Consider the following 25,740-nt stretch of genomic DNA (forward strand, 5'->3'; position numbering starts at 1 on the left):
AACATGATTTTACACATGTGATAAGTGTAAATCTGTTTAACTTGTCTATGTATGCACTATTTACTATGCAGCTGTGTAAATAAAACTTACTAAATGGGTAACAATGTTGTTGAAGCGACTCGTCACAAATTTGAAACAATGAGAAACTTGAAATACGCCGACAGTCCCTTTCAGATAATTTTTTCTTGTTCACATATCGGTTAATAACTTCCGTTTTATGTAAGGATAGACTTGAACTTTAGTGCTGAACGAATAATTTCAGGTTTCTGCAAACCCTCAACAGTTTTGTTTCGTTTTTTTGCCCTTGCAGTAGCACTCTCATTTTGGACAACATCACCAACTTTTTGTTACATATAATGCATTAATTTAAAGGATATTTTGTACAAGATTTTTACTGCATAAAGGCCCGTCGGTGTAAAACAAAAAATAAAAAATTGCCAATTACTTTTTGATATTAAAGCTTCAGATCTAAAAACTACAGGGTGTCTCAAAAAACGATTTTTTAGACATTGTAGCACTCACTATGGTTCAATGTATAGCACTAAAATTAAGGAAGTTTTGACTGTTTGAAGTTTGCCCTTTTGGCTTGGTTAAAAATCCAAGTAAATCTTCAGGTTTATTGGCCAATATATGGGCCAATATTGGCCAATATATGGGCCAATATTGGCCAATATGGGGGATATTTCTGCAGTTGTTATCCTTGAACAGCTGGACTTGCTGAACATCAAAGAGATTCTCTTTGCAGAACTAGAAGTATGTTCAGCTCCTATGTGTTTGGCAGCATCTCTGTTCATTACTGTAGCAACCAAGTCAACATTTCTATTTCTAGGAGTTCTGACCTGTCGGGATCTTCCACTGGATGAATTTATAGAACAAATGATTCTATCAAATTGTTGGAAAAATGATGTTTCTCTCTCTCTGTAGGACAATTGATGTGTAGAGTACTATTGAAGTGCAGGAAAAATAAAGTGTAGGACAAATGATGTTATCTCCTCTCTGTAGGATAAAATGATGGGTAGGACAAATGGTGTGTAGGACAAATGATGTGTAGGACAAATGAGGTGTAGGACAAATGGTGTGTAGGACAAATGAGGTGTAGGACAAATGATGTGTAGGACAAATGAGGTGTAGGACAAATGGTGTGTAGGACAAATGAGATGTAGGACAAATATTGTGTAGGACAAATGATGTGTAGGACAAATGAGGTGTAGGACAAATGGTGTGGAGGACAAATGAGATGTAGGACAAATGGTGTGTAGGACAAATGATGTGTAGGACAAATGGTGTGTAGGAAAAGGGTGTGTAGGACAAATGGTGTGTAGGAAAAATGAGGTGTAGGACAAATGAGGTGTAGGACAAATGGTGTGTAGGACAAATGAAGTCCAGGACAAATGATGTTACCTCCTCTTTGTAGGATAAAATGATGTGAAGGACAAATGGTGTACAGGACAAATGAGGTGTAGAACAAATGATGTGTAGGACAAATGAGGTGAAGGACAAATTATGTGTAGGATAAATGATTTTTAGGAAAAGTGATTGTAGGACAAATATTATCCCCACTCTGTAAGACAAATGGTGTGTAGGACAAGTGAAGTTTTCTACGCCCTGTAGAACAAATGATTTGTAGGATAAATGATGTGCAGGACAAATGAGGTGTAGGATAAGTGAAGTTTTCCCCGCCCTGCAGGACAAATGATTGTAGGACAAATGACATAGCTCCCTCTAATTAATATATCATTCGATCGGAAATGTATCAAAGATTTAAAAATTGCATCTTTTTTTAACAAATTGAATCATAGTGAGTGCTACAATGTCTTAAAGATCGATTTTTGGGTCACCCTGTAAATATTTGAAAAGCCCTAGAAAAATGGCTACAAAATATTTTGTCCCTTGCACCCGAACTATTACAATTGACCTATAAACATACATTGCAACCATTTAAGACCTTTTTCTAGGGGGGGGGGGNCAAGTCTTTTTAGGATTAATATTGTGCGCCAGAAAAAAAATTCTGGAATTTATTTTTATGTTTTATATAGAATTCATTTTCTGATTTTATGTTGTGCATCATATTGAATTCCTGTAACTTCAAGATGTATTTTTAAAATGTATTTAAAAAATTTAAGCTTTTCCGAAGCAATTCCCAAAAGTTCAATATTGGCAGAATACGGTAGTTGACAATTATATGTAAAAAACGGGTTTAAAGGGATTGCTGACAGTTTTTGAGAAAAAGACGTGGCCAACCATTATTCTTCTACAATTTGTTAACATTATTTTTATAAAAGTTGCATCCTGTGGCCCTGTTTTCCCATGTTTATCTACACTTGTAAAAAAGTTTTTTGTCATACCTTTTCTGAATAGAAATATAACATAATGATATAGCACTGAATAGAAATATAACATAATGATATAGCACTGCGCCAAATTTATAAATTTCACTTTCTTCCTTAAAATTTATATTTGTCCCTTATTAGATAAAAAGTAGATAATTTATTATTATTTATTTATGGAACTATATTGTAAAGTTTGCACACACACTCCCTCCTCTAATACAAAGGATTAAAAGATTCAAAACCATAGCTTTGTTGTTGACCTGAGAGATTTTAAACTCTTATTTCTGTAACATTAAATAATTATAGTTTGAAATATCATAGGTGTACACCATCAGGTTGTAATGGTATAGGGATTATAACATTTGAGTTTATGGCAAAGACTCAATTCCTTACAAAGCTGTGTTTGATCTTTAGATATTTACAAAGGACAATTTATTCTTTAGAAACAATGATTTTGCTGAAACGGGTTTTCAAAAAAAGAATTGGCTGACATCTGATTGGGTGATGAGAACAGCTTTTTTACTTTAAGAATACATTGATATTTATTTTGCCCCCCCCCCCCTTAACATATCTAGGGGGGGGGGGGCAAGAAAAAAGTGTATTATACTCAACCTTGAAAAAACTACCTTACCATTTTTGAGGAAAATTTTTATATTTGTGGGCATTCATTTAGTTTTCTTAAACTATATTTCGAGGGCAAAGTTTTTTGGGGTTAAAATTTATTTTAGTTGGGGAAAATCTCAAATCTTTGTTTTTAGGACAAATTTTATTTTTGGGAGGACATTTTTCAAGTAATGTCTACAGAGAGGGATAATCCCTTTCCGCTCAAATTCGGAACGAAAAATCGGCTTTTTCTCCGGCCACAGTTGTCTTTGAAAAGTAAGACTATTACCAATCAACAGAAATAGGCTGTTTAGTTTACTTTGAAATTACCCAAATAAGTGAACGGTCCCTTTATGTGATAATAAGTAATATATGTATTGAATTGCTGTTTTTATTCAGAATAAGTTATTTATTATGATTGATTCTCGGTGCAATGGAATAAAATTGAAGATATTAAGAAAAATAAAATTTCCGTTTTTCCTGAATTCATCTTTATAATGCTGTTTTCTTGAATTCATCTTTACAATGCTGTTTTCCTGAATTCATCTTTATAATGCTATTTTCCTAAATTCATCTTTATAATGCTGTTTTCCTGAATTCATATTTATAATGCTGTTTTCTTTTCTTATTTGAAATATTTTTCTTTTCTGACGAACACATATTCAAATTTCGTAAATATGAATATTTCAAATCAGAATTTTGTTGCGAGCAATTAAGAAAAATTGTGCGCAACGAATGCTTTCATGAAATTCTGTCTTCGCATTGCACGAAATAGCGCTAAAATTGCGATCAGTGCACACAGATCCAAACTGATATAGATATATGAAAAGTTGCATCAATTCTTAAAATTTTGGCGGAATCGCGAAATTTCTAAATGCGTTTATTGCGCGCGATTATCACGGAATTCCGTACGAACAAATGTAATTGCACGCAAATAAAAGCCCCTTGCGTCATTGAAACCCTAACGAAAATATTTCAAATAAAATAAACCAAAAGAAATCCAAAACAATTAAAAATTTAATTAAATTGAAGTTTATACCAAAAGAAGGTGCAAAAAATGCAGTACGAGTAAAGTACAGTCTAGGGGATTCAAATTCATAAACATTTTTTTTTACCGTTTTGGAAGGAATTAGATAGTTGTATAAAAACAGAAATATTTACGAAATTAAATCCCTTCGTGCTTTTGTGATCGTCTCACGTTAATTTCAAGTAAATTTCAAATTGGATTGAAATCTTGCATCATGTATGTTTTCTTGAAAAAGACCAAAAAATTGATTTCTTGTCGAAACCAAATCAAGGTTAACTGGGGGTACTGGTTGTCAGTGAGCCTTAACTTTCTCCCGTTAAATGAAGATCTTTCGTACTCTCACTTACTCTTCGTACTTTCTGTTGTAAATAATTTAGTTTAAGTCTTTCATGGTATGTTAGACAGATTTTGAATTTAAAATTAGAATATGAATGGAAAAATATGTCAATACATACATACAGTATGCATTTCGTTGTATGTAAATAAAGGATTCTTTGTCACAAAATCAAATTTTCTAATCCCTTTCTTTCCAACCTGATATGGTGTAAACCTTTGATATTTCAAACTAGATCATTTGATCTGACAGAATTCATAGTTAGAAATATCTCAGTTCTATACGACCTTTGGTTGCAAAGGTAAAAGGATTAGAAAACCAGAGTTTGTGACAAAGACTCAATTCCTTGGCTTTTCTTTTACGTGTGCGCGACATCAAGACTAGCCGGAGTTACGATTTTTTACAGTCGTACTAGCATTTTTGCAGCATACATATTTTGTTTTGTCCGTATTGGAGTGTAAAAATCTGCTTTCCAAGATATGGAGACGTGTTAAATAATTTGTTCTTTTTTTCCTTTTATATATATATATATATATATATATATATATATATATCATATGTATACAGTATATACACAGACATTCCTTATTCCAGAGTTTATTTGAGTTTGCACAAATATACTGAGAAATATGTTTGAATAATTATGAGCCTGGCAATACTTGATGCTCTCTCTATTCATCTTCATTTCATCTAAAGCACTAAACCTAATGGAACTTCAAGGAACTTCAAGGAAATTTAAGGAACTGTGTGCAATGTGTCTGCAAAGGGATTGTTTTCAATTAAGAAAACAATTAAGATATTTTTGTACAGTTATTCAAATAGATTATCAAGTACAATAGGTCGTAACAGAGAAGTGGACCAATTATATACGACGTCACAAGTGTCCGAAATATAACAAGGAAAACGAAGTTTTCTCACATTAGTTAACACGTTTTCCGAGATTAAATAAAAAAGTGTCAAATTGAAAATAAAGAAGACATAAAATTGCACTTATTTCACTGTTAGATAAGCACTTAGTCTAAAATTATCACTGTTGTCAATAATTTTATCGAGACACAAAACATTGCCATCTATTGTTCTTGACAATCTATTTAAGATAACCTAAGTTTTTGTAGATTTTAGCAATATTTCTGTAAATTTACACTGTCAAATATTGTAAAATAACACAATGTATTAAATTCTAAATCAAATAATCATAAACTTGAATGAAAGAATCAAATTTTTATTTCAAATCAAGCATATATCTCAATCCTTTGCAGATCTATTCATTTAGTTCCTATTTGATAGCTTTGATTGCAGGAATAACTTTTATTGATGAATTAAATTTATAATTATTCTCAAAGGTAAAAGTGTCCGCTTTGGATATCGAGATCAAGCGTTCCCAGCTCATATCTATGAGGGACATCTTTGAGTTGCCTAAGATATATGGTTGCTGTGTTCCTTCTCATAATTCGTCAATTTTTTTTAATTTTTAATATTAAATTTTATAAACAATATTGTTCGGAAAAACTAATCTTTAGAATTTAAAATTAATGAAACTTTAGGAAATTATCGTTCGCTGCGTCTAACTGAATGTGAAGAAGTAATTTTTTATTAGTGAACTCGATAGAACCGACTGCAATCAAAATTATTTATCAACTTTTTAGAACGGTTCGACTTAGTTTGACCTTGGCTTGACTTATACTGTTTATAGCAATGAACAGGAAGATTTCAAATCATAAAATTGAATTTTTTATTGCAGTATTTGATAAAATCATAACAGTTGTTGTGTCAATCAAATTGTGCATATATTTTAGCTCACTGTAAGTCATCTAAATATGATAAGTTACCCACAAAGGATGAGACTGTAAAGACGACGTGAAGCTCTTGAAATATGACAATTTCAAGGTTAGGTCTTACGCTTTTCGAAGGCTTATTTAATGATTTAGCAAAGAGAAACAAGTTTACATATGTAGAAAACCATAAATTTGAGGAAACAGATAGTAAAGATTGTCCAGTGTCCACTATCAATTCATGAACACTTCCTCGCAATATTGGCTTCAAAATCGACCATCTACCAAAAACTTCAGAGGTTTAGGGGAAAAAAGAAAATTGAAACTGATTGGAAAGCTTAGAAGTTAACAGTGGAAAGTATAATAAATGAAACTGTACGAAAGAGAGAAGAGTCCGGAAGAAAAATTGCACCAAAGTAAACATTTTCTAAGTAATATGCTTCAAAGCCCATTAAAAGGATAATGTCAAATGCTGAAAGGAAAAATTATGTTCCAATCTCGCCCAGGGCAAAACTGACAGAGTTAAATCTGAAACAAGGGCTTTACGCACAGACTTTTTGCCCTCAAATTCGGATTATCTGCAATTGTTTATGAATTATGATTCTTAATTTTCCCCTGAATGTTGAGGGCATTAATAGAAAAAACATGCCCGTCTTTGGAGCTAATGTTTGTCATGAAACTTGTCCCTAAGTCAAATCCAATCACCCGCTCGCTTGCCATTTCTAAATTTGGAATTTTCTGTCGGAGCCGGTTTATAGTGTTAAACACTAAGCTTAGATAAAGGCAACTGAAAACGATGTCTCAGGAATCTAAAGAAAATTAAATCTAATCTAAATATCAATATTTATATGTTTTTACAAATTCAACAGCGAAAATTCAAAATTGAGTGAGTAAGAGCGTTTTTTCTAAAGTCTCAATTTATAGTCCACACCCTTTAAGGAAACAGAAAGTATTAATTCTGTTTAGTTATCTCTGACAGTCGCATCCTTTGTGGGTAACCCTGTCTTACCTCGGCAAAATTCTTGTCATGGTTTAATCCTAAGGTAGAAACTTTACAGTTTTATCATCTGGAAACCTAGACAGTGTAATACAGTCAAGGGGGGGATACAGGTTTCAGTTAATCAACAAACTCTGATTTTCTTATACTTTATAATTGCAATGGTTTTTGTATTCACTGCACTGCTTGCTTTAAAATGTTTACAGTCGGCCTGGTATTTGAATTAAGAACCGGAGTTTTTGCTCTTTAACGTTGTTTTTAGATGAAAAGATTGTATTAACAGTGAGCCCTGCCCTGAAAACCAAAAACGTCGATTTTTAGTCTTTTAATAAATTTAATTTTTGCTAAACTTTAAACTTTTGTTTTTGGTCATTTCATATTATTAATGAACTGAACTGTTTCTGTTAATTTTTGCGTTTATAATTTTTTTGACGAAATACGAGGAAATGAAGACGCAGATTTAAACTTACAAAGCTTGGAACTTTTAAATGAATTAAATAATCCGAAAGAAGAGTTTAACTTATTACGACCAGTTGAGAAAAATTCTACACTTGATTTCACAAATTTCGTTCTTTTTTTCGGACTTTTCGTTAGTAACAAAAAGTTTAATATAACGGACATTTAACCCTTGCCAGTTTTGCATATGAGTAATGCAGAGTATATAAAAATTTGTTTAAATGAAAAGAAAATTACAAAATTAATTTTTTTTTGTTTTTAAAGATAAAATGAATCTGGAGGAAATGGAAAACCCGGGAGCGTTGTTTAAATATGAAAATGATAACATTCATTTCTTTGAAAATTCTCCCTTTAACACTAAAACAAGGTGGAGTATCTATATATATATATATATAAAGTAGTAAACTCTGTTGTTTGTTTGTATGTTTGATCATAACTTTGGAACCCCTTTAACGATTTACCTCAAATTTTGACTGAGGAACTCGTTAGAACCACGGGAAGGTTCTTAGCATGGTTTAAAAGTTCTTTGTTAAATAAGTTGACTTTCAAAGAACACTTTGTATCCAGACAAAGCTGGGTTCCCAAACTAGTTTATGTATAAAGTCGTAATCTCTGTGTTTTGTCTGTTTGTATATCCGATCATAACTCATGAACCCCTTGATTAATTCGCCTCAAATTTTGATTAAGAAACTCGGAAGAACCACGGGAATGGTTTAAAATTTTAATTTGAGTGGGTCGACTTGTATAGGAAAACTGAAGACAAAGCTGGGTTCCCAAGCTAGTTTAAACAATCAATGATTTATCCAAACAGCCTCAATAATAATCATTGAAAGATTCAACCTTTGTGTGAGCAAAATAATGGAATTATTTATTTATTTATTTATTTTTAATGTTATCCTTGGTTTTCCATTTATGTCAACTGAACATTTTCAATAGCGGTTGCTATGTAATAGGGACTTTTGAAATTGTCAAAATGTTTGATTTTCAAAAAGATACAAACAACGATATCTTTCTCATTGTTACTCAGATAATAGCAGGCCCGTAACTAGGTTTTTTCAAAGTGGGGGCACAAATGTTCGAATTGAAATAGATATGTAATCAATTGATGAATAAAGGCTAAAAAACTAGATTTTTAACTTATCACACATTATAGTTTATGCAAGGAAAATTAATTGCAGTTGCGTTACTCTGCGTACATATTGAAACGAGTTCTGTCTGGGCGGAATTTGTAAACAAGAATAGATGAATCAGTGTTCATGTCAGGCTTCGACCTCCGTCTTGTGTTTACTTTTCCGGCCAAAGACAGTACATTGCAGTACAAAAAATGCGTACACCTCTGAAATAACTTTCCTTGCATTAGTACCTTGATTTTGCCTGTCTTGCTTTATGTTTCCTTTTTTTTGCTATTGAGAAGCTATTTGCGTCAAACAAAAAACTTGAGCTATCATGATAATCATACTGTTCCATCATTAAACTCTGATCAGCAGAATAGATATTATCTAGAGATTTGAGCTAAACATAATCAAATGTATTACTGAACATTCCTCTGAAAGTTCAAGAAAAGCTCAAGCATAAAAATCTTCAATTTTACCAAAAACAGCTTCTCTTAAACCATATTCTATACATAATTTGTCTCGCATGATACTTTTTGCCGTTAGATAGTTTATTAAAATTATTAATCTAATAAAAGAAGGGGAAAGGATAAGTTTATCAAAAAACAAAAATTAATTAAAAACCTATCATTTCATAAAACAGAATAGAAATAACAAATCTCAAACAATTCAGTTAAGAAAGCACTCAATTTTTCTTTATTTGGAAGAAAAACAATCCTTTAAACACTATATTCTTTCATTTTTGGTTTCTTTCTTTTCATTTTCTTCTTTTTTTGATTTAGATAATGTGCCCCCCCTCCACTTTCGGGTGAAAAAGGGGGGCCTGATGTGGTAGACCTTGGATATTAAAGACTTTAAATTTGGCAAGATTTATTAGTCCAAGGTTTACAGAATGCAAAGTAACTTAACGTGAAATAAAAGAGAATTTAAATTTTAGCGATTGAGCATTGCTTACAGAGACTGAGCATTGCTTAAAGAGACTGAGCATTGCTTTATTGATTTTGAATGATATTTCTGTAGAGAGGGTCGGATGTTGGATGAAATTTCTGGGATGTACAGTTCTTTATTTGGATCAAAATCATCACCTGACAGGTAATTCTAGGAGGGAGGGAGGGGAGGTAGGGTAGGATGTGCATACCACCCTTACAGTGCTACGAAAACATAATATTAGAATTATACATTTTAAGTTTTAGTATAGCATATAACTTATAAATTATAAATTATTTTGTATATATTCACACAAACCCTTATACTGCTATAACACAACATTATTAGTATGTAACAACACAACCTCTTATGCTGTTATATTATAACAATATTAGTATAGTACATAATCACACAACCTCTTATGCTTTTATAATATAACATTATTAGTATATAAGTATATAATCACACAAACTCTTATGCTGTTATAATATAACATTATTAGTATAGTATATAATCACACAAACTCTTATTCTGTTATAACATAACATTATTAGTATGTAACCACACAACCTCTTATGCTGTTATAATATAACAGCATATTTGTTGTGTACATGTCTGAAAATTACTTTAAACTCTAGTTATTCGAATTTATGTATAAACTATTTTGCATATGATAAATTCGCACCCTGATCTCTAATCGTTCTCCTTAAATCTATTTAATTGAAATATTTTGTTATTATTACTAACATTAGGTGGAAAAAATAATCAAAACAGCCAAGAGCTATTTTCCACCTAATTGCTTTATACTTGTACTGTTAATATAATCATCAATTTTGTGATTGTAAACTCTATCTGTATACAGATACATTTATTTTAGCAATAAACGTTATCTTATCTTATCTTATCCAATAACAATATTAGTATAGTATATAATCAAACAACCTCTTATGCTGTTTTAATATAACATTATTAGTATATAAACACACAACCTCTTATGCTGTTATAATATAACATTATTAGTATATAATCACACACCATCTCATACTATTATAACATAACATATGATTAGTATGTAATCACACAACCTCTTATGCTGTTATAATATAACATTATTAGTATATAATCACACACCATCTCATACTATTATAACATAACATATGATTAATATGTAATCACACAACCTCTTATGCTGTTACATTATTTGTAAAGTATATAATCACACAACCTCTTTTACTGTTATCACATAACAATATTAGTATAGTATATAATCACACAACCTCTTATTCTGTTATCACATAAAAATATTAGTATAGTAAAAATTCGGTCATGGGGATGGACCAAACCTCTGTAGTGTAAAAAAGTAGATGTTAGTTCCACATTTATTGAAAATATATTTCGGTCTGGGTTGACCCTCGTCAGTTCTTATGATATAAAAACCATCAAATCGATAAAAAAATTTTAAATTGTTAAAAATTACAAGAAAATAAACAAACAAAAAAGATTATTCAAAATAAAAATTTGGGCTGTCAAATGGACATAAGGGAAACGAACTCAGATTATGAGATGGAAAAAAGATAATTTGCAAATATTCACTTTTAAAAAAATGTTTTAAGACAATTATTATTCTTTGAGATTGTTTCTGTCACAAAGATTAAAAACCAACTATTTAGATGTATGGATGTGTTTAAAGTAGTAGTGGGGGTCGATCTAATTAACGAACTTTTGCGTAAATCGGGGGGAGGGGGAGGGGGGGGACGGCTTGTTTAAGGAGGAGTTTTTAAACCTTTAAAAGAATTGGACATAAACAACTCTTTTTTTCAAAAAGATACTGAATTACAGTTTACAATTAAATAAAACTTTTTTCTGTTCATTCCTCTGAGTTCAGTCATAAAATCTCTAACGTATTTAGATTCTCGTACTTTAAGTAAACTTCTTCAGAGGTCCCAAACCTGCTCTAGAACGCAAACTTTTAGATAGTATATAATCACACAACCTCTTATACTGTTATAATATAATAAACCGGCATATACTGAGTGAAGATTTGAAAAATTGAAAGCCGTCTTTGACCTTAGAATATTTTTGTGGCATTCATTATCAGCAACTTAATTTAATCAATATTTTTAATAAACAAAAACCAACCTATGAAAGAATAATTACAAAATAGCCCTGGTCCTAAAACTGTGGTCTGCCAATTATTGCTGTCAAGTTTTCAATCAATTAATATTACTCCGGTTTATTCAGAATATATTCCCACAGCCTCTTATTGGGTTAATAAGTAGTTTGGTGTATATGATCACAAAACCTCTTAAAATGTCTTGTACAATGTAAATAGATACACACACAGACTACACAGACTGCTCATACACTCTACCTAGATAGACTGAGCAGGCCTATTGTGTCCCGGCACGCCATGCTATGGTTTCAGTGTAATGTTGTTTGACTGACATCTGACGGCCATTTGTTGCATTCAGGGGTTAAGTTTTACAACTTTAAAAGAAATACTCCAATTTTAAACATAAAACATAACGTTTATGAATATTGTCTATTTTTGAAGATTTGCATTTCTTTTTTCAAAGGATCCTTTGAATAGGAGATGTCTTCTGATTGTTCGTGTACTGTACTTGTACACAATAGAACATGCTGTGGAAAATATCGCATATTATAGGTGTTAATCGATCTCTGTAACTCTCTTATCTCTGGATACACATGTACAGGGTACAGAATACAGACATTATTTATTGTGTCAGAACAAACTTTGAGATTTTTCTATCTAATAAATGTCTTTTGTCCATGTGTAAGAAATGAAAAGTAGAAGAAAACTTGTAACTAATGCTTTGTTTACAGAAATAAGTTTATCTTCTAAACCTCCATGGTCCATTGCTTTTTTACTCAACTTCTGATTACTTTAAAATGGCAACTATACATATTTTGAGCAGCAAGCAGTTTTGAAAAGTGAAAGGAACCCGTGGAAAAAGTTGAAGATTTCATTATTGTATACGAAAATTTCAAACAGGCATTTTGTCAATTTTTTCAAAATTAAGATTTGATTTGGATTCTTGAATTTTTTCTAAGAAACTGAATACTAAATACTCCCCCTCAAACTAATTTTCTTATTTCACTGTAACCTGATGTCGCAGACTTCTGATTTTTCAAACTATGAATTCTGCTAGATTTAGTATAAAAGGTTCACACCATCAAATTGCAAAGATATGGACTAAAAAATAAGAGTCGGACGGGAGGCAAGTATCAAGTTATTTTAATAAAAAAAGATATTTCACCAGACTGTAACTTTGAAGAATACTAAAAATACTCGGGAATTATTTTTTAATTTGTTTAATCTTTAATGTTCTTTTTTTAAAAAAAATTATTTCAAAAGAATACAATTCTTCCAGAATTGAACTATCCATCATGAAGAAAAAGAAAAACATTTAGATTGGAAAATTATTTATTTAAAGCAACACAATTTTTTGTTGTTGTGACTTTTGTGTTTTATGTTTATGTTTTATGTTTTTGTGCTTACTATGTACTGTTTACTATGTACTGCTTACTATGTACTTGCACTGTTTACTAAGTACTATGTACTGTTTACTATGTATTATGTACTGTTTAATATGTACTATCTACTGTTTACTATGTTCTGTTTACTATGTTCTATGAACTATGCACTATGCAATGTTTACTGTGTACTGTTTACTATGTACTATGTAATATTTACTATGTACTATATACTATTTACTATAAACTATGTACTGTTTAGTATGTACTATGACTATGTCCTATGTACTATTCACTATATTACTATGCAATATATGTGATTTATGTACGTTGTACTATATGTACTTTGTGCTATGTAGTCAAAAATTAATTTGACTCAATCTTTCAGACATCAAACATATTTATTTGTTATATTCTTATTTTCATAGATATGTTATGAGACTTTTGAATAGTTATTCCTTTCAGAAAATAATAATTCTTTTAGTTTTTCTTTAAAATTGAAACAAAAGTTAATAATAAAAATTTTAAATTTAAACAGATTAAAACATTTAACAGTTTCATTAATTTAAATGCTTTATCCCTTGAACACACAACGGTTTTCTAGCTAAAAACTACCAACCATTTTTAGAAGGTTTATGACAGAATTCAAAATTTCGGCCAAAAAGAAAGGCTTAGTTTAACTACATCTCAATAAAAAATGTCCAGCTCCCTCTAATTCAGATTTTGAAAAATGTAACATTTTTTAATATTTTTTTTAGACAGAAGCACCCTGTAGTGTTTCTGCCTGACGGGAGCAGCAAACCTTGTAAACCTTCAGGAAAGTATAGATTTGCAGAAATATTAAGTTTTTAAAAATTATATAAGTTTTTTATTTGAAAATTTGTTAGATGCGCCAAAATCATAATCTTCCCTCTTGGCGTCAAACCTTATAGAAATCCAACGTATGGACCCGCTATAGATAGCAACATGGCGTATTTTCCGGGAGAACATTTTTTTATATTTTTGAAAAATTAAACGTTTTTGTAAAATATTGTAGCTTATTTCTATTTTTTAAACATAACCTAGACATTAAAGGAGCAAAATAGTTTAATACGTACATTTTAGGTTTGGAAAAAAAAAGTTTCTCCAGTAATGCTAATATGATTTCATAAAATTTCATTTGCCATTTAAATAAAAGGATTTTATGAAAATTATATATACTTTACACTGATAATTTAATTTTTCAAAAATATAAAAAATGTTCTACGGGAAAATACGCCATGTTGCTATACGTAACGGGTCCATACGTTGGATTTCTATAAGGTTTGACGCCTTCCCTCTTACCCTCTTCCTCTTGCCGTGTCATACAATGATCTCAGTAGAAGGTGATGATTCGTTTGATACACACAGATAACTTTGGATCTTCGCCGTGTTTTGGTCACCACCATGTCGTATATGCGATAGCGGAGAGGGTCCTATACCTCCATAGTATGTCCCCTCCGTCGTAAGTGCTATGGCGAAGAAATTACTACACCGCCATAGTATGTACACCAGATTTCCGTTATATCTCCTCTTTCGTAGGTGCGATGGCGAAGTAATTTCGTACCACCATATATATAATCCATATATCTCCGCCGTAGATACTCTGTCGTAAGTGCGAGGGCGGAGTAATTACATACCACCATAGTATAAACTCCATATATCTCCGCTGTAGATACTCTGTTGTAGGTGCGAGGGCGGAGTAATTACATACCACCAAAGTATAAACTCCATATATATCCGCTGTAGATACTCTGTTGTAGGTGCGAGAGCGGAGTAATTACATACCACCATAGTATAAACTCCATATATCTCCGCCATAGATACTCTGTCGTAGGTTCGAGGGCGGAGTAAACAGTCCCGTTTTAACGTCTATAGACTGTGTATGCATGCACTGTTTACAACTTGCTTTTAGCTATTTGAAAGTCGGGTCGGTTCTTCAATATAAGTCGCCATTTTTCAGATATTTTCTTTGCAAATTTGGGGAAATTTGCTCGACTCCTCTGACAAGGTTCATCAGAGATAAAGTTTGTTTGAGTTCAATCATCAAATCCGACGCGTTACTAAAACCTTTTAGGGAAAAAATCCGGAGGTTCTGTTTAAAGAATTGTCTGTGCCCTTCCGTTCAACTGCTTAAAAATCTTTAATTCTGAAAATATTGTTTCAACTGAGCAGAGTTGACAATGACGGTTGAGAGACGACTAAGAGATCGTCCATGATACTTCATATCTTACCTAATTAAGGAGAAAAAGATAATCGATATTGTGGGGTGTCAACCTCCAAAAAATAGTGTAAGGGGAGCAGTGCTCATTTTTGAGGGAACCCGGTATTTTTTGGGGAGATGTTTTTAAAGCTTGACAAGGAATTTTTTTTGACAGTTTTCTGGAAATTGTATTTTCCCCTAAAATTTCCCTCTGACATTTGTCTTTTCCAGGAAGATATTATTCAGGATATTCCGGTGATTTCTCACTCTGTAGTTTATCTTTCCGAAAATTGCCCTTTTGTCCGGAAATGTAGAACTTGAAAGACAATATTGAAGGACACCATGTGTTTGGTTTGTGAGTGTAGAAGTATGTTATAGCTCTGAATAGTTTGGTTCAACTTAGTTTCCCTTCACTTCTCAGCTCTTAGCTCTCAGTTCTCATTCTAGAAGATGGATTGAAGTACCAGGGATACAAACCATACGTCTACACTATATATATTATATGTATATATATACACTCACAGATTGAATTATGTCAGTTGTCACAATCTAGCTCCCTCTGGCTTCCTCTATTTCCCCAAGCTCCCATCAAGCTCTCTCTAGCTCCATCTAGTTCCGTCTAGCTCCCTCTAGTTCCCTCTAGCTCCATCTAGCTCCCTCTAGTTCCATTTAGCTCCCGTTAGCTCCTATTCTTCCCTCTATCTAGCTCTCTATAGGTCCGTTAGGTCCCTCTAGTTCCCTCTATCTAGCTCTCTATAGTTCCGTATAATTCCCTCTAGTTCCCTTTTCTTCCCTCTAGTTCCGTATAGTTCCCTCTAGTTCCCTTTTCTTCCCTCTAGTTCCGTATAGTTCCCTCTAGCCACCTTTAGTTACCTCTAGCTCCCTCTAGATCCCTAGAGTTCCCTCTGCCTCCCTCTAGTTTCTTCTAGCTCCCTCTAGCTACCTTTCGTTCCCTCTAGTTCACATTTGTTCCCTCTAGTTCCCTCTAGCCCCCTCTAGCCCCCTCTAGTTCCCTCCCTCTAGCTCCCTATAGTTTCCTCTAGTTCCCTCTAGTTCCCTCTAGCTCCCTCTAGTTCACTCTATCTAGCTCCTTATAGTTCCCTCTTGTTCCTCTAGCTCAGTCTGGCTCCCTCTAGTTCCCTCTAGCTCCCTCTAGCTCCCTATAGTTCCCTCTAGCTACCTCTAGTTCCCTCTAGCTACCTCTAGTTCCATCTTGTTCCCTCTAGCCACCTCTTGTTCCATCTTGTTCCCTCTAGCTCCCTCTAGTTCCATCTTGTTCCCTCTAGTTCCCTCTAATTCCTCTAGTCCCTTCTAGTTCCCTCTAGTTCTAGCTCCTTCTACTCCCTCTAGCTCCCTCTAGTTTCCTTTAGCTCCCTCTCTTTACTCCCTCTACTCCCTCTAGCTCCCTCTAGCTCCGATCTAATCAATTTTTATTCTATATAAATCTGGGTTTTCAGGCCAGATGTCAACATTTGGTTATCTCAGGAAACTTGGAAACATAGAAAACACATTTTGTTTTTATTTTTCTTCCGGAGTCTGTCAAGAACAGTTTTTGATTAAGAGTTAATATGTCTGGATAACCAAATAGCGTGGAGGAGGGAGGAGGGTGGGGGGGTCACAAATATGTTTTCCTTATTGATTTCTTAAAGAAAATTTTCCGTTAACAGACTATCGTTACTTTAAGTGAATTATCATTTAAAAAGTTACGCTCGTTTCAAAAAGGTACCCCTGAAAACCTGTTTTATTGCCATAAGATTAATAGAGTTTTCAATTACGGTTTTATACAGCAGAGACAAATTTTTCAAATCTTGAATACGCCCTTGCCACTTCTGATCAATTTTAAATACTTTTTTGTTTTCATTTCATAATTTTCAAGTTTTATTCTTTCCGTGGTGAACTCCGTGGTTAATGCCGCAAACAACATCAACAACAACAACAACAATAACAACAACAATGATAACAACAACAACAATAACAACAACAACGTGAATATTCAAAACAGCAACAACAATCAGAACAACAACAACATGCTGATGGTGGGAAGGAGATTGAATATAGAGAATATCCGAAGGTAATTTGAAAAGTTTGAAAATAAAAAAGTCTTGTCGAATGTTGACTAAGGAAATTTATTAAAAATATTCAGCAAAACTTTTATAATTTGAAAAAGGGGGGCTAGTACGTAAAACTTTATGAAAATATTCAGCTTACAGAAAATCTGTTTTTTTATAATATTTACAGGTAGACCCAAAAAAAACTGTAGAAACAGTGTACGTGTACATTGTACCTAGACTTAATAAGATATTTCTAATATCTTTGGAAGGAAAGGAAGGGGGGATAGGTTTTGCGTATATTTTTTCAAGTACGTCACAATAAATGCGTACACAAACCCTCGGCTTTTGTGCACTCAAATTGGGTGAACATAACATCTTTTTATTAGATTCGTTCATACTTTTTTCTTCCTTTTTCCTTGATTGTATGATGGTTCAAGATTGAATGTTTGGATTATAAAGATTGGACGAAGGAAGAAGAAGATTGAATATTAGATTACAAAACAAATAAAACCTACATGACTGCTGTAGAAATGGATTAGATAATATTTGGGAGAATGCTTAACATTTAACAGAAAACTTCCTTGATGAACAAAAAAGCTTAGTTTCTGATGAAAAATCACCGTAAAAAAGGTTTATGCAAAACATTTTGTACAGATTCTTTTTTTAAAGTGTGACCCATAAAACTGTGGAATAGGAAGGCTATTGCGAGACTCAAGTTATAATTTTTAACAGTGTAATAAACATAAAGCATGGTAAAGTGCAGTGTACTCAGACCCATTTTACTTAATAGGTTGATGAGAAAATACAGATCAAGGTATTTGCGTTTAATAACATCTAATGCACGCATATAGGATTGTTTGGCTGTAGTCTTCTCCTCAGTTTTTGAGTCTCATTGTAAAAACTTAAAAATATTTTAGCATTAGGTTAAAATGAAAGCACTGATTAAAAAATAAACTGCAGTTTTGACGTTTTTACAAATATAAAGTACTAATCTCTGTTTGACTGTTTGTATGTCCGATCATAACTCTTGATTGAACCCCTTGACCGATTTGCCTCAAATTTTTCCATTTTAGAACCACGAACATGTTCTTGGGATGGTTAAAAAAAATCTTAGTTGAGCGGGTTGACTTTTATAGGGCTGTAGATCCCAAGCTAGTATTATATATACTATCAGACTGCTGAATATGTAGATAGAAACCACCTGTCAGAAGTTTAATCATTTATTTCTAGGATTGAGGAAACCCTGTCGAGACATTACCATACCACCCAGGGATCATTTGAGATTTAAAAAAATTTTATTTATAAAACCTACATTTTTATTCTTGACTTTATAAAGTTGATTTAAAACAGGGACTAAAAGTTTAATTAGGTTTTTAATTATTGTTCAGAAGTATGTATAGAAGAGTAGAGACCTAGGAACAATTCTCAAAGGAAAAGTTTTACGAAACCATGTTCTCTTATCTTTAACAGATTAAAGGGACTGTCCACGTAATTTCAAGTGACCCTCTATTTAAAAATTAAGGGACCATGCCCGATTCTCAAAGGTAGCATTGAAATCTTCCTCTAAGCAAAAATATGAAGATATCATTTTTTCAAAACTTCAAAACCTAATTACTTTTAAACGTACCATCTCCGCACGTATAACTAAGTTAAATTAGACATATGATAGAAATCTTATTTGTTTTCAATCATAACTCCTGTAATTGAAGAGCTAAAAAATATTTTAAATTTCTTCTATGTAAGTGTAACCGGATAAATTTGCATTTCTTATACTTGCGAGTTAACTAAAAATAAGAGGAGCCACGAGATCGCAAAGTCGGAGCAGTAATAACAAATAAAATTGACCTTCTCCTTCTGTGTTGTTTACATTCTCCGCCACTTTTTCTCTTTCAAAACTTAGCCCCCCCCCCCTCCCCCCTCCCAGATAAAGAATACTTTCCAAACTTATCAAATCTAGAATTTAATAATCTCAACTCTAAACTAAATAATAGAATGCATAAACTATCAAATGATAAGACGGGAAACGGAACTGTGTTGAGCTTACAGTGGAAAGATTTTAACTCAGGACAGAACACTTCTCAATCTGTCCGAGGTAGTCAGGATGTTTTAAAGAACGGTGATCAAACCGTCCCAGCTCAGGGAGCATCAATAAACAATTCTCAATCCGTCCGAAGTAGTCAGGATGCTTTAAAGATTGGTGATCACACCGTCCCAGCTCAGGGAGCATTAAAGAACACTTCTCAATCTGTCCGAGGTAGTCAGGATGTTTTAAAGAACGGTGATCGCACCGTCCCAGCTCTGGATGCTTCAAAGAACGCTTCTCAATCCGTCCTAGATGATCTGGGTGCATTTAAGAACAGTGCTCAAACCGTCCCGTTTGCTCAGGGCTCTTCAAAGGCTAACAGGTGGAATTTTCCTACAACGAATATTGCAAACCATTATAAATTATAAATTAATACATTTTATATTTCTAACATTTAAAAATAAGTATAGAGATTTTCTTCGAGAATAAAAAAATTAGATGAAACAATGTTGCAAATGCATAAAATTTGATTTTTAACCAAATTTAGGATTTCTACAAATTCCCACGAATCAGGAAAATTAGAAATAAAATAAGAACTTGAAAGTTATGAGAGAAAGTGAAACAAAATGAGTAAAAAGGAAAGTTTGTTTTAATAAGATATCAAGAGTGTTTTTTCCCGCAATCAACCAAACAAAACTTTATAAAACCCATAATTACATATTTCTAAATGTAATGAAGAAATTTGGTGGGTTAAAACTGTTAAAGATTGGACGACTAAGCTGCTTAATGATTGGAGCAGCGGTGAGAGCAGCATCAGCAGCAGGAACTGAATGAGACCGTGATGTTCATAATTCGCGGAAAAAAGTCTCGAGAATTAAGTCTTATTAAACCAGTAAATGACTTTACCAAATCTTAACAATTCAGGTGTAACTTTGATGGTTTATAGTCAAGGGCGTACACAGATATAAATCTAGGGGCGGGGGCCCCAAAAACGTGTTTGCCCCCACCATCCCTAGGGGCTCCTGGGGGGGGGGGGCGGTGCAAAATTTCAACTGTAAATTCAAAACATTTGACTTCTTCTTGGATACTTTAAAAGTACACATAATACATACAGTCCAATTACCTTCCAAGTACTACTTGATCTCTACTTCAAACAAAACTGGCAAAAAAAGACAGAAAACTAATTTGTTATGCTCTTCACTCTTCAGTTTCAGATTTGAAAAGTGTTATAGCTCTAAGTTCTAGGGGGGGGGGGCGTACGCCCTCCCTTTACAGATCTGCCCCTTGCAACCCCCTTGTGTAATTCCTTACTTATAGTAGAGACTCTCTAGAATAAATTTTAAAATCACGGTCTGATGAGTAGGAGGAGTATAAGGAGGAGGTGGAGTAGGAGTAGCAGATTCACGAAAACCAGGAGCATTAAGGATATTCCCAGACAGGACAAAGATACGTCTTTCGTTACAAGAGAGGATCTCAGCGATCTCTCCGTACAGGAGAGAATGATCGTCGAGACAATTCTTTCATCAAATATATTCATCAATCTATTCATCAAGACGCATCAACAAGTAAACTTTCAAAATATTTTTTAAGGGACTGATTTCATCATTATAAGAGTGTTCCTGAACAATTTGTGACAAACCCTCTAAACCTAATGTTTTTAAACGTAAAATTAACCACAAAAAATAATAATTTCATCTATATTTTCAATGAAATGATTTAATTATTTCTTTTCTCGTCAGACTTCATTCTTAGTGAAATTCTTTCAATTTTTATACAATTCTTAATACAGAATGTTTTAGGACGATATTTTAATGGATGATCACTGTGCCAAGATAAAACAAATAGCAGACTTGGTAAGGACGAAAGACACATACATTTTTTAAAATGTTTTCACTCTGTATGTTCCAGGGTACCTGGAGTAAGATGGTTACTCGGAAACTATCTCAAGGGTTGGAGAAGATACTTGGTGTTAAGTTAGACTGTAATTTGTAAACTATTTCAAAATAATAAGGTTAAATAGAAATTTAGTTATTATTGTTTAATTTTCGATTATTTTGTTTTTTTCTTCTTCTTACATTATAAAACTATAGAATATTTAGCAGATTTTTCTGTTTATATTTGCGACTTGCAAAATTTAATTCTTTAGGTTCTTCTCAGGGGGTGGAAACGTTATGTGTGTGTGTCTGTACCAAAAGAGTGTGTGTAAGGAATACCGAACCGAAGGTGTGTACTGTAGGTATATACAGTACATACGAATCTCGGTATTAGTACAGACTAGGAGGGTACATTTGTTTCTTGTTAATTGTTTACTTAAAAATAAGTTTAATATACATGTAATATATTATTTCTACATTTAAGTCAAAACTATAAGCCAAATTTTCATGCAAAGAATATAATTTGATTAAAGTTTAGAATAAACTACTCGTTATTCAAGCTTAACTATAATTGACGACATTGTTCTGCAATTTCCTTGACTGTAGTCATGTTGTGTGTCTGTACCAAAAGAGTGTGTGTAAGGAATATCGAACTGGCTTTCTCATGCCAGACCAGCGCCATTTTCTTTTCCCTTTATTCCTATTCCCTAGTTATTCTTAAACTATCCAGCCATAAGCCTTCCCTCTGGGGTCATGTGAAGCAAAAAATATCTTCCCGATCAGTTCAGTCATTATGTTGTTAACAGACAAGGCAAGGCCAAAAAATGCACAAGCATAGATACAGTGCTTTTGGGAGAAGAATTTAAGAACTTTGACACTTATGCATGATAAAAATAATGATAATAGCTTATTATTGTTAAAGGGACCAAATAATTGATTTAAACGATATCCTTGTTCTTATAAAAAATTATCAAGAATTAAAAGAGTTATATATGTTTTCCACTTTAAGAATTGATTATTTTTAGTTGTATTTTCTCCGTAGAAGTAACTTCAGAAATAATTTGATTGGTTCAGATAAATGACAAAATCTTCCACATTGATTAAATAAAGGTTTTCAAGAGTACTGTTGTTAATCAGGCCTGCCGCCATTTTTAAATTGAGGGTAACTTGAATTTACGAGGACAGTTCATTTGTTTTTATTTTGCTGAAAATATTTAAAGTAAATAGATAATATTCTTATTTTTTCTCAAGCTAGGAGTTATCCATGTTTTCCCTCATTAAAAATTGATTATTTGTGGTTTCTCCATAGAAGTCACTTTCGCAAAGAAATCGTAAATAAAAATGAACAGTTAAGAAACAAAAACTTTAATATCTACAGTGCTAACCAGAAAACAATGGAATAGGAAGACTACATTACAACAATACTACAGTGTATTTGATGTTTTTACAAAGAAAATAGTTCTACCAGACACTTAATTAATCACTTATATTGTGAAATGGGTCTGTTTGCATTGATCAATTGCTGTGTTTCATTGTCATTGAACTTTTAAGAGTTAAAACATGATTCTCAAAGTCGTCTTACAATTTCAGAGTTTTCTGGTTATCACTGTAATTCATTCTTAATCAGACACAGCTTTCAAGGTTGCCGTTGTAAATGGGGGATTTCCATCTTGCATGGAGAGTTTTCTGAAATTAAGTTTACAGTCCCTTTAATTTAGTTGTGAAAATATTTCTTATTTATTCTTTAAGCTACCTAAGGAGACATTTCTGGGTATACACAGTACACAGTGCACAGAGAATATTAAATAGTTTACTTGCATCAAGGATATATGGAACTAAGGAGAGAGAGACTGTTTACAGCTCAAGAACTACTCTTTTAGTGCACAATAACTTTGCGTGTTTAGGAATACAGAGCTTTGTTTACAATCTTTGTTATCTACAGGGTTACCCACAAAGAATGAGACTTCAGAGACAATTGTAAGGAAATCTTTAAGTCCGTTTTGTTGTTTTCAGGGTTCCTTGTCGGCCAAAACTGGTTTATTTCTGTGCTTAATCATTTATAATAAACCAAAAAAACACTTCTAATCATTATATTTTAAGAGTTTTGGGTCGTCTTTACACTCTCATCCTTTGTGGATAACCCTGTATATAAACATAATTAGTAGTAATTATTTTTGCTTGTTTGTATGTGCGATCATAACTCATGAATCCATTGACGATTTGTCTCAAATGTTCTTACTTTGGTTTAGAGCTTCTTATTTAAGTAGGTTAATTTTTCTTAAGAAAGTTTAGTTCTCCGGCAAAGCTGGTTCTCTTAGCTAGTTGTTCTGATAATACTAATTCCTGAGATGTCCGAATACGTCATGGTAAAACGTTAACAAACCCTTTCATTCTTTCCTTAGTTTTACTCTCATGGACTCCTAAAGAAGCCCAGTAAGGAGGGAAGGAAGGGGGATATTTATGTGCTTGGTGCATGACCACTTTCTACTCATAATTTAACCTGTGAATTCCATATTTCTTCATGTTGTTGCAGTTTAACCATTCACATAATCTACAGTTCCTTAAAATTTATAGTCCACAATCTACAGTTCCTTAAAATTTACAGTCCACAATCTACAGTTCCTTAAAATTTAAAGTCCACAATCTAGTTTCTTTAAATTCGTAGTCCACAATCTACAGTTCCTTTAAATTTGTAGTCCACAATCTACAGTTCCTTAAAATTTACAGTCCACAATCTAGTTTCTTTAAATTCGTAGTCCACAATCTACAGTTCCTTTAAATTTGTAGTCCACAATCTACAGTTCCTTAAAATTTACAGTCCGCAGTCTACAATGCCTTTAAATTTATAGTCCACAATCTAAAGTTCCTTTAAATTTATAGTCCACAATCTACAGTTCTTTAAATTTAAAGTCCACAATCTACAGTTCCTTAAAATTTACAAAGCACAATCAACAGTTCCTTTGAATTTATAGTCCACTTTCTACAGTTCCTTTAAATCTGCAGTCCACAATCTACAGTTCCTGAAAATTTATAGTTTACAATCTACAATTCCTTTAAATTGATAGTCCACAATCTACAGTACCTTTAAATTTATAGTCCACAATCTACAGTACCTTTAAATTTATAGTCCACAATCTACAGTTCCGATAAATTTACAGAACACAATCTACAGTTCCTTAAATTTTACAGTCCAGAATCTACAGTTCCTTTAAATTTGCAGTCCACAATCTACAGTTCCTGAAAATTTATAGTTTACAATCTTCAGTTCTTTAAAATTTACAGTCCACAATCTACAGTTCCTTTAAATATTTAGTCCACAATCTACAGTTCCTTTAAATTTAAAGTAAAAAATCTCAGTTCCTTAAATTCTTTTTATCAAAACGGACATACTGAAGATTTGTCTAACGTTACTATTAAAACAATAAACAGAGAGTAGTATGGGGGGGGGGGGTTATGGGGGCTAAGTTCATCCCTTGGAGAAGAAAAAAACTGTAATTTCAAGCTGAGACCCTCCCCCCCCCCATTTAGCCCTCTACCCTGGAAAAAATCCTGTATGTCACCCTGCATATAAAGCATGATATAAGCAAGTCTTCATATAGCTTCATATGGATTGAAAAGCTATAAGAAACGAAAAAGAATTATTGACATATTGAATATATCTTTTAGTTTTTATCTTTTTTCTACTTAAAATTGCACAAATCTTGTAGAAAATGAAAATTATTTTTTTTTATATATTTTGATGTTTTTAATGCGGTCTTATGTCCCCTTCCCCCGCTTATTTGTTAAATTTTAAAATTTATGTGTCTTGATGTATTTTTTACGTGTTTTGATGTTTTTCAATGTTGTCTATAAACTATTTCCCAGCTCTTTGTATTTTAAATAAAAATCTTTCGTTAACGCCGTTAATAATATTAAGATCGTTAACGAACGGTAGCTTTCAAAAATAACAGAAAATACCGTTAACAAAGCGAACGTTCTGTTCAAAGCTATAAATAAAAAACGGGTACCTGAAAAAAATATTTACAGTTTTAACTATCCGTGAACGAAACCCTTAAAAAAGTGAGAAGGTGTCCAGCTCTGTGGCCATAAATGACTAATTAGATTATGTCCAGTTGCCTTGAAGTCTCATCCTTTGTGGGTAACCCTACGCCTAATATCAAAATAATTTAGTTGCGTTTGAAAAAAATAGCTATTTCGAAACTATTTCTGTGTAAAAAAAGACGATTTAATGTTTATCGGAAATCTCTTTCTTGCGTCAAAAAATAAAATTCCTTGTGATTTCCTTTCAGAAACTGTTTCTTAACTTTTAAATGTTTCATTTTAGTTTTCGGAGAGTTTCTGTCGAAAAGTTGGAAGTATTTGAAAACTGCGAGACATCATTATAACTTTAATAAAACAATAATTTTCCTAGAAATATTAATAAATTTTTTGATATTGGATTAGAAAAAATAGTTGGTATTTAAAGAAATATCAAGTAACCCTCAATCTAATAAAAAAAGAGGGACACGCCCGATTCAC

General features: G+C 32.6%; 1 protein-coding gene across 1 annotated transcript; it reads left to right on the forward strand.

Moving 5' to 3' along the window:
• Window positions 1–7,787: 7,787 nt before the first annotated feature.
• LOC111696126 (myb-like protein A) lies at window positions 7,788–21,380 on the forward strand. The gene is made up of 12 exons (XM_023465676.1): window positions 7,788–7,886; window positions 9,652–9,723; window positions 13,812–13,870; window positions 16,732–16,759; window positions 17,151–17,345; window positions 18,556–18,595; window positions 19,342–19,730; window positions 19,896–19,921; window positions 20,087–20,171; window positions 20,712–20,913; window positions 21,148–21,201; window positions 21,257–21,380. The coding sequence occupies exons 1-12, from the start codon at window positions 7,789–7,791 to the stop codon at window positions 21,338–21,340; spliced, it is 1,332 nt and encodes a 443-aa protein (XP_023321444.1). The 5' UTR covers window position 7,788; the 3' UTR covers window positions 21,341–21,380.
• The last annotated feature ends 4,360 nt before the right edge of the window (window positions 21,381–25,740 follow it).

The sequence above is a fragment of the Eurytemora carolleeae genome, unplaced genomic scaffold (assembly GCF_000591075.1).
Source record: "Eurytemora carolleeae unplaced genomic scaffold, Eaff_2.0 scaffold188, whole genome shotgun sequence".
Lineage (NCBI taxonomy): Eukaryota > Metazoa > Arthropoda > Copepoda > Calanoida > Temoridae > Eurytemora > Eurytemora carolleeae.

Excerpts from the sequence above, each read along its gene's own strand:
- LOC111696126 (XM_023465676.1), top strand. The coding sequence starts at position 7,789 with ATGAATCTGGAGGAAATGGAAAACCCGGGAGCGTTGTTTAAATATGAA. Across the intron at positions 9,724-13,811 it reads TCAAAATCATCACCTGACAG|ACAGAAGCACCCTGTAGTGT; the intron begins GTAATTCTAGGA and ends TATTTTTTTTAG. Across the intron at positions 17,346-18,555 it reads AATATAGAGAATATCCGAAG|GATTGAGGAAACCCTGTCGA; the intron begins GTAATTTGAAAA and ends ATTTATTTCTAG.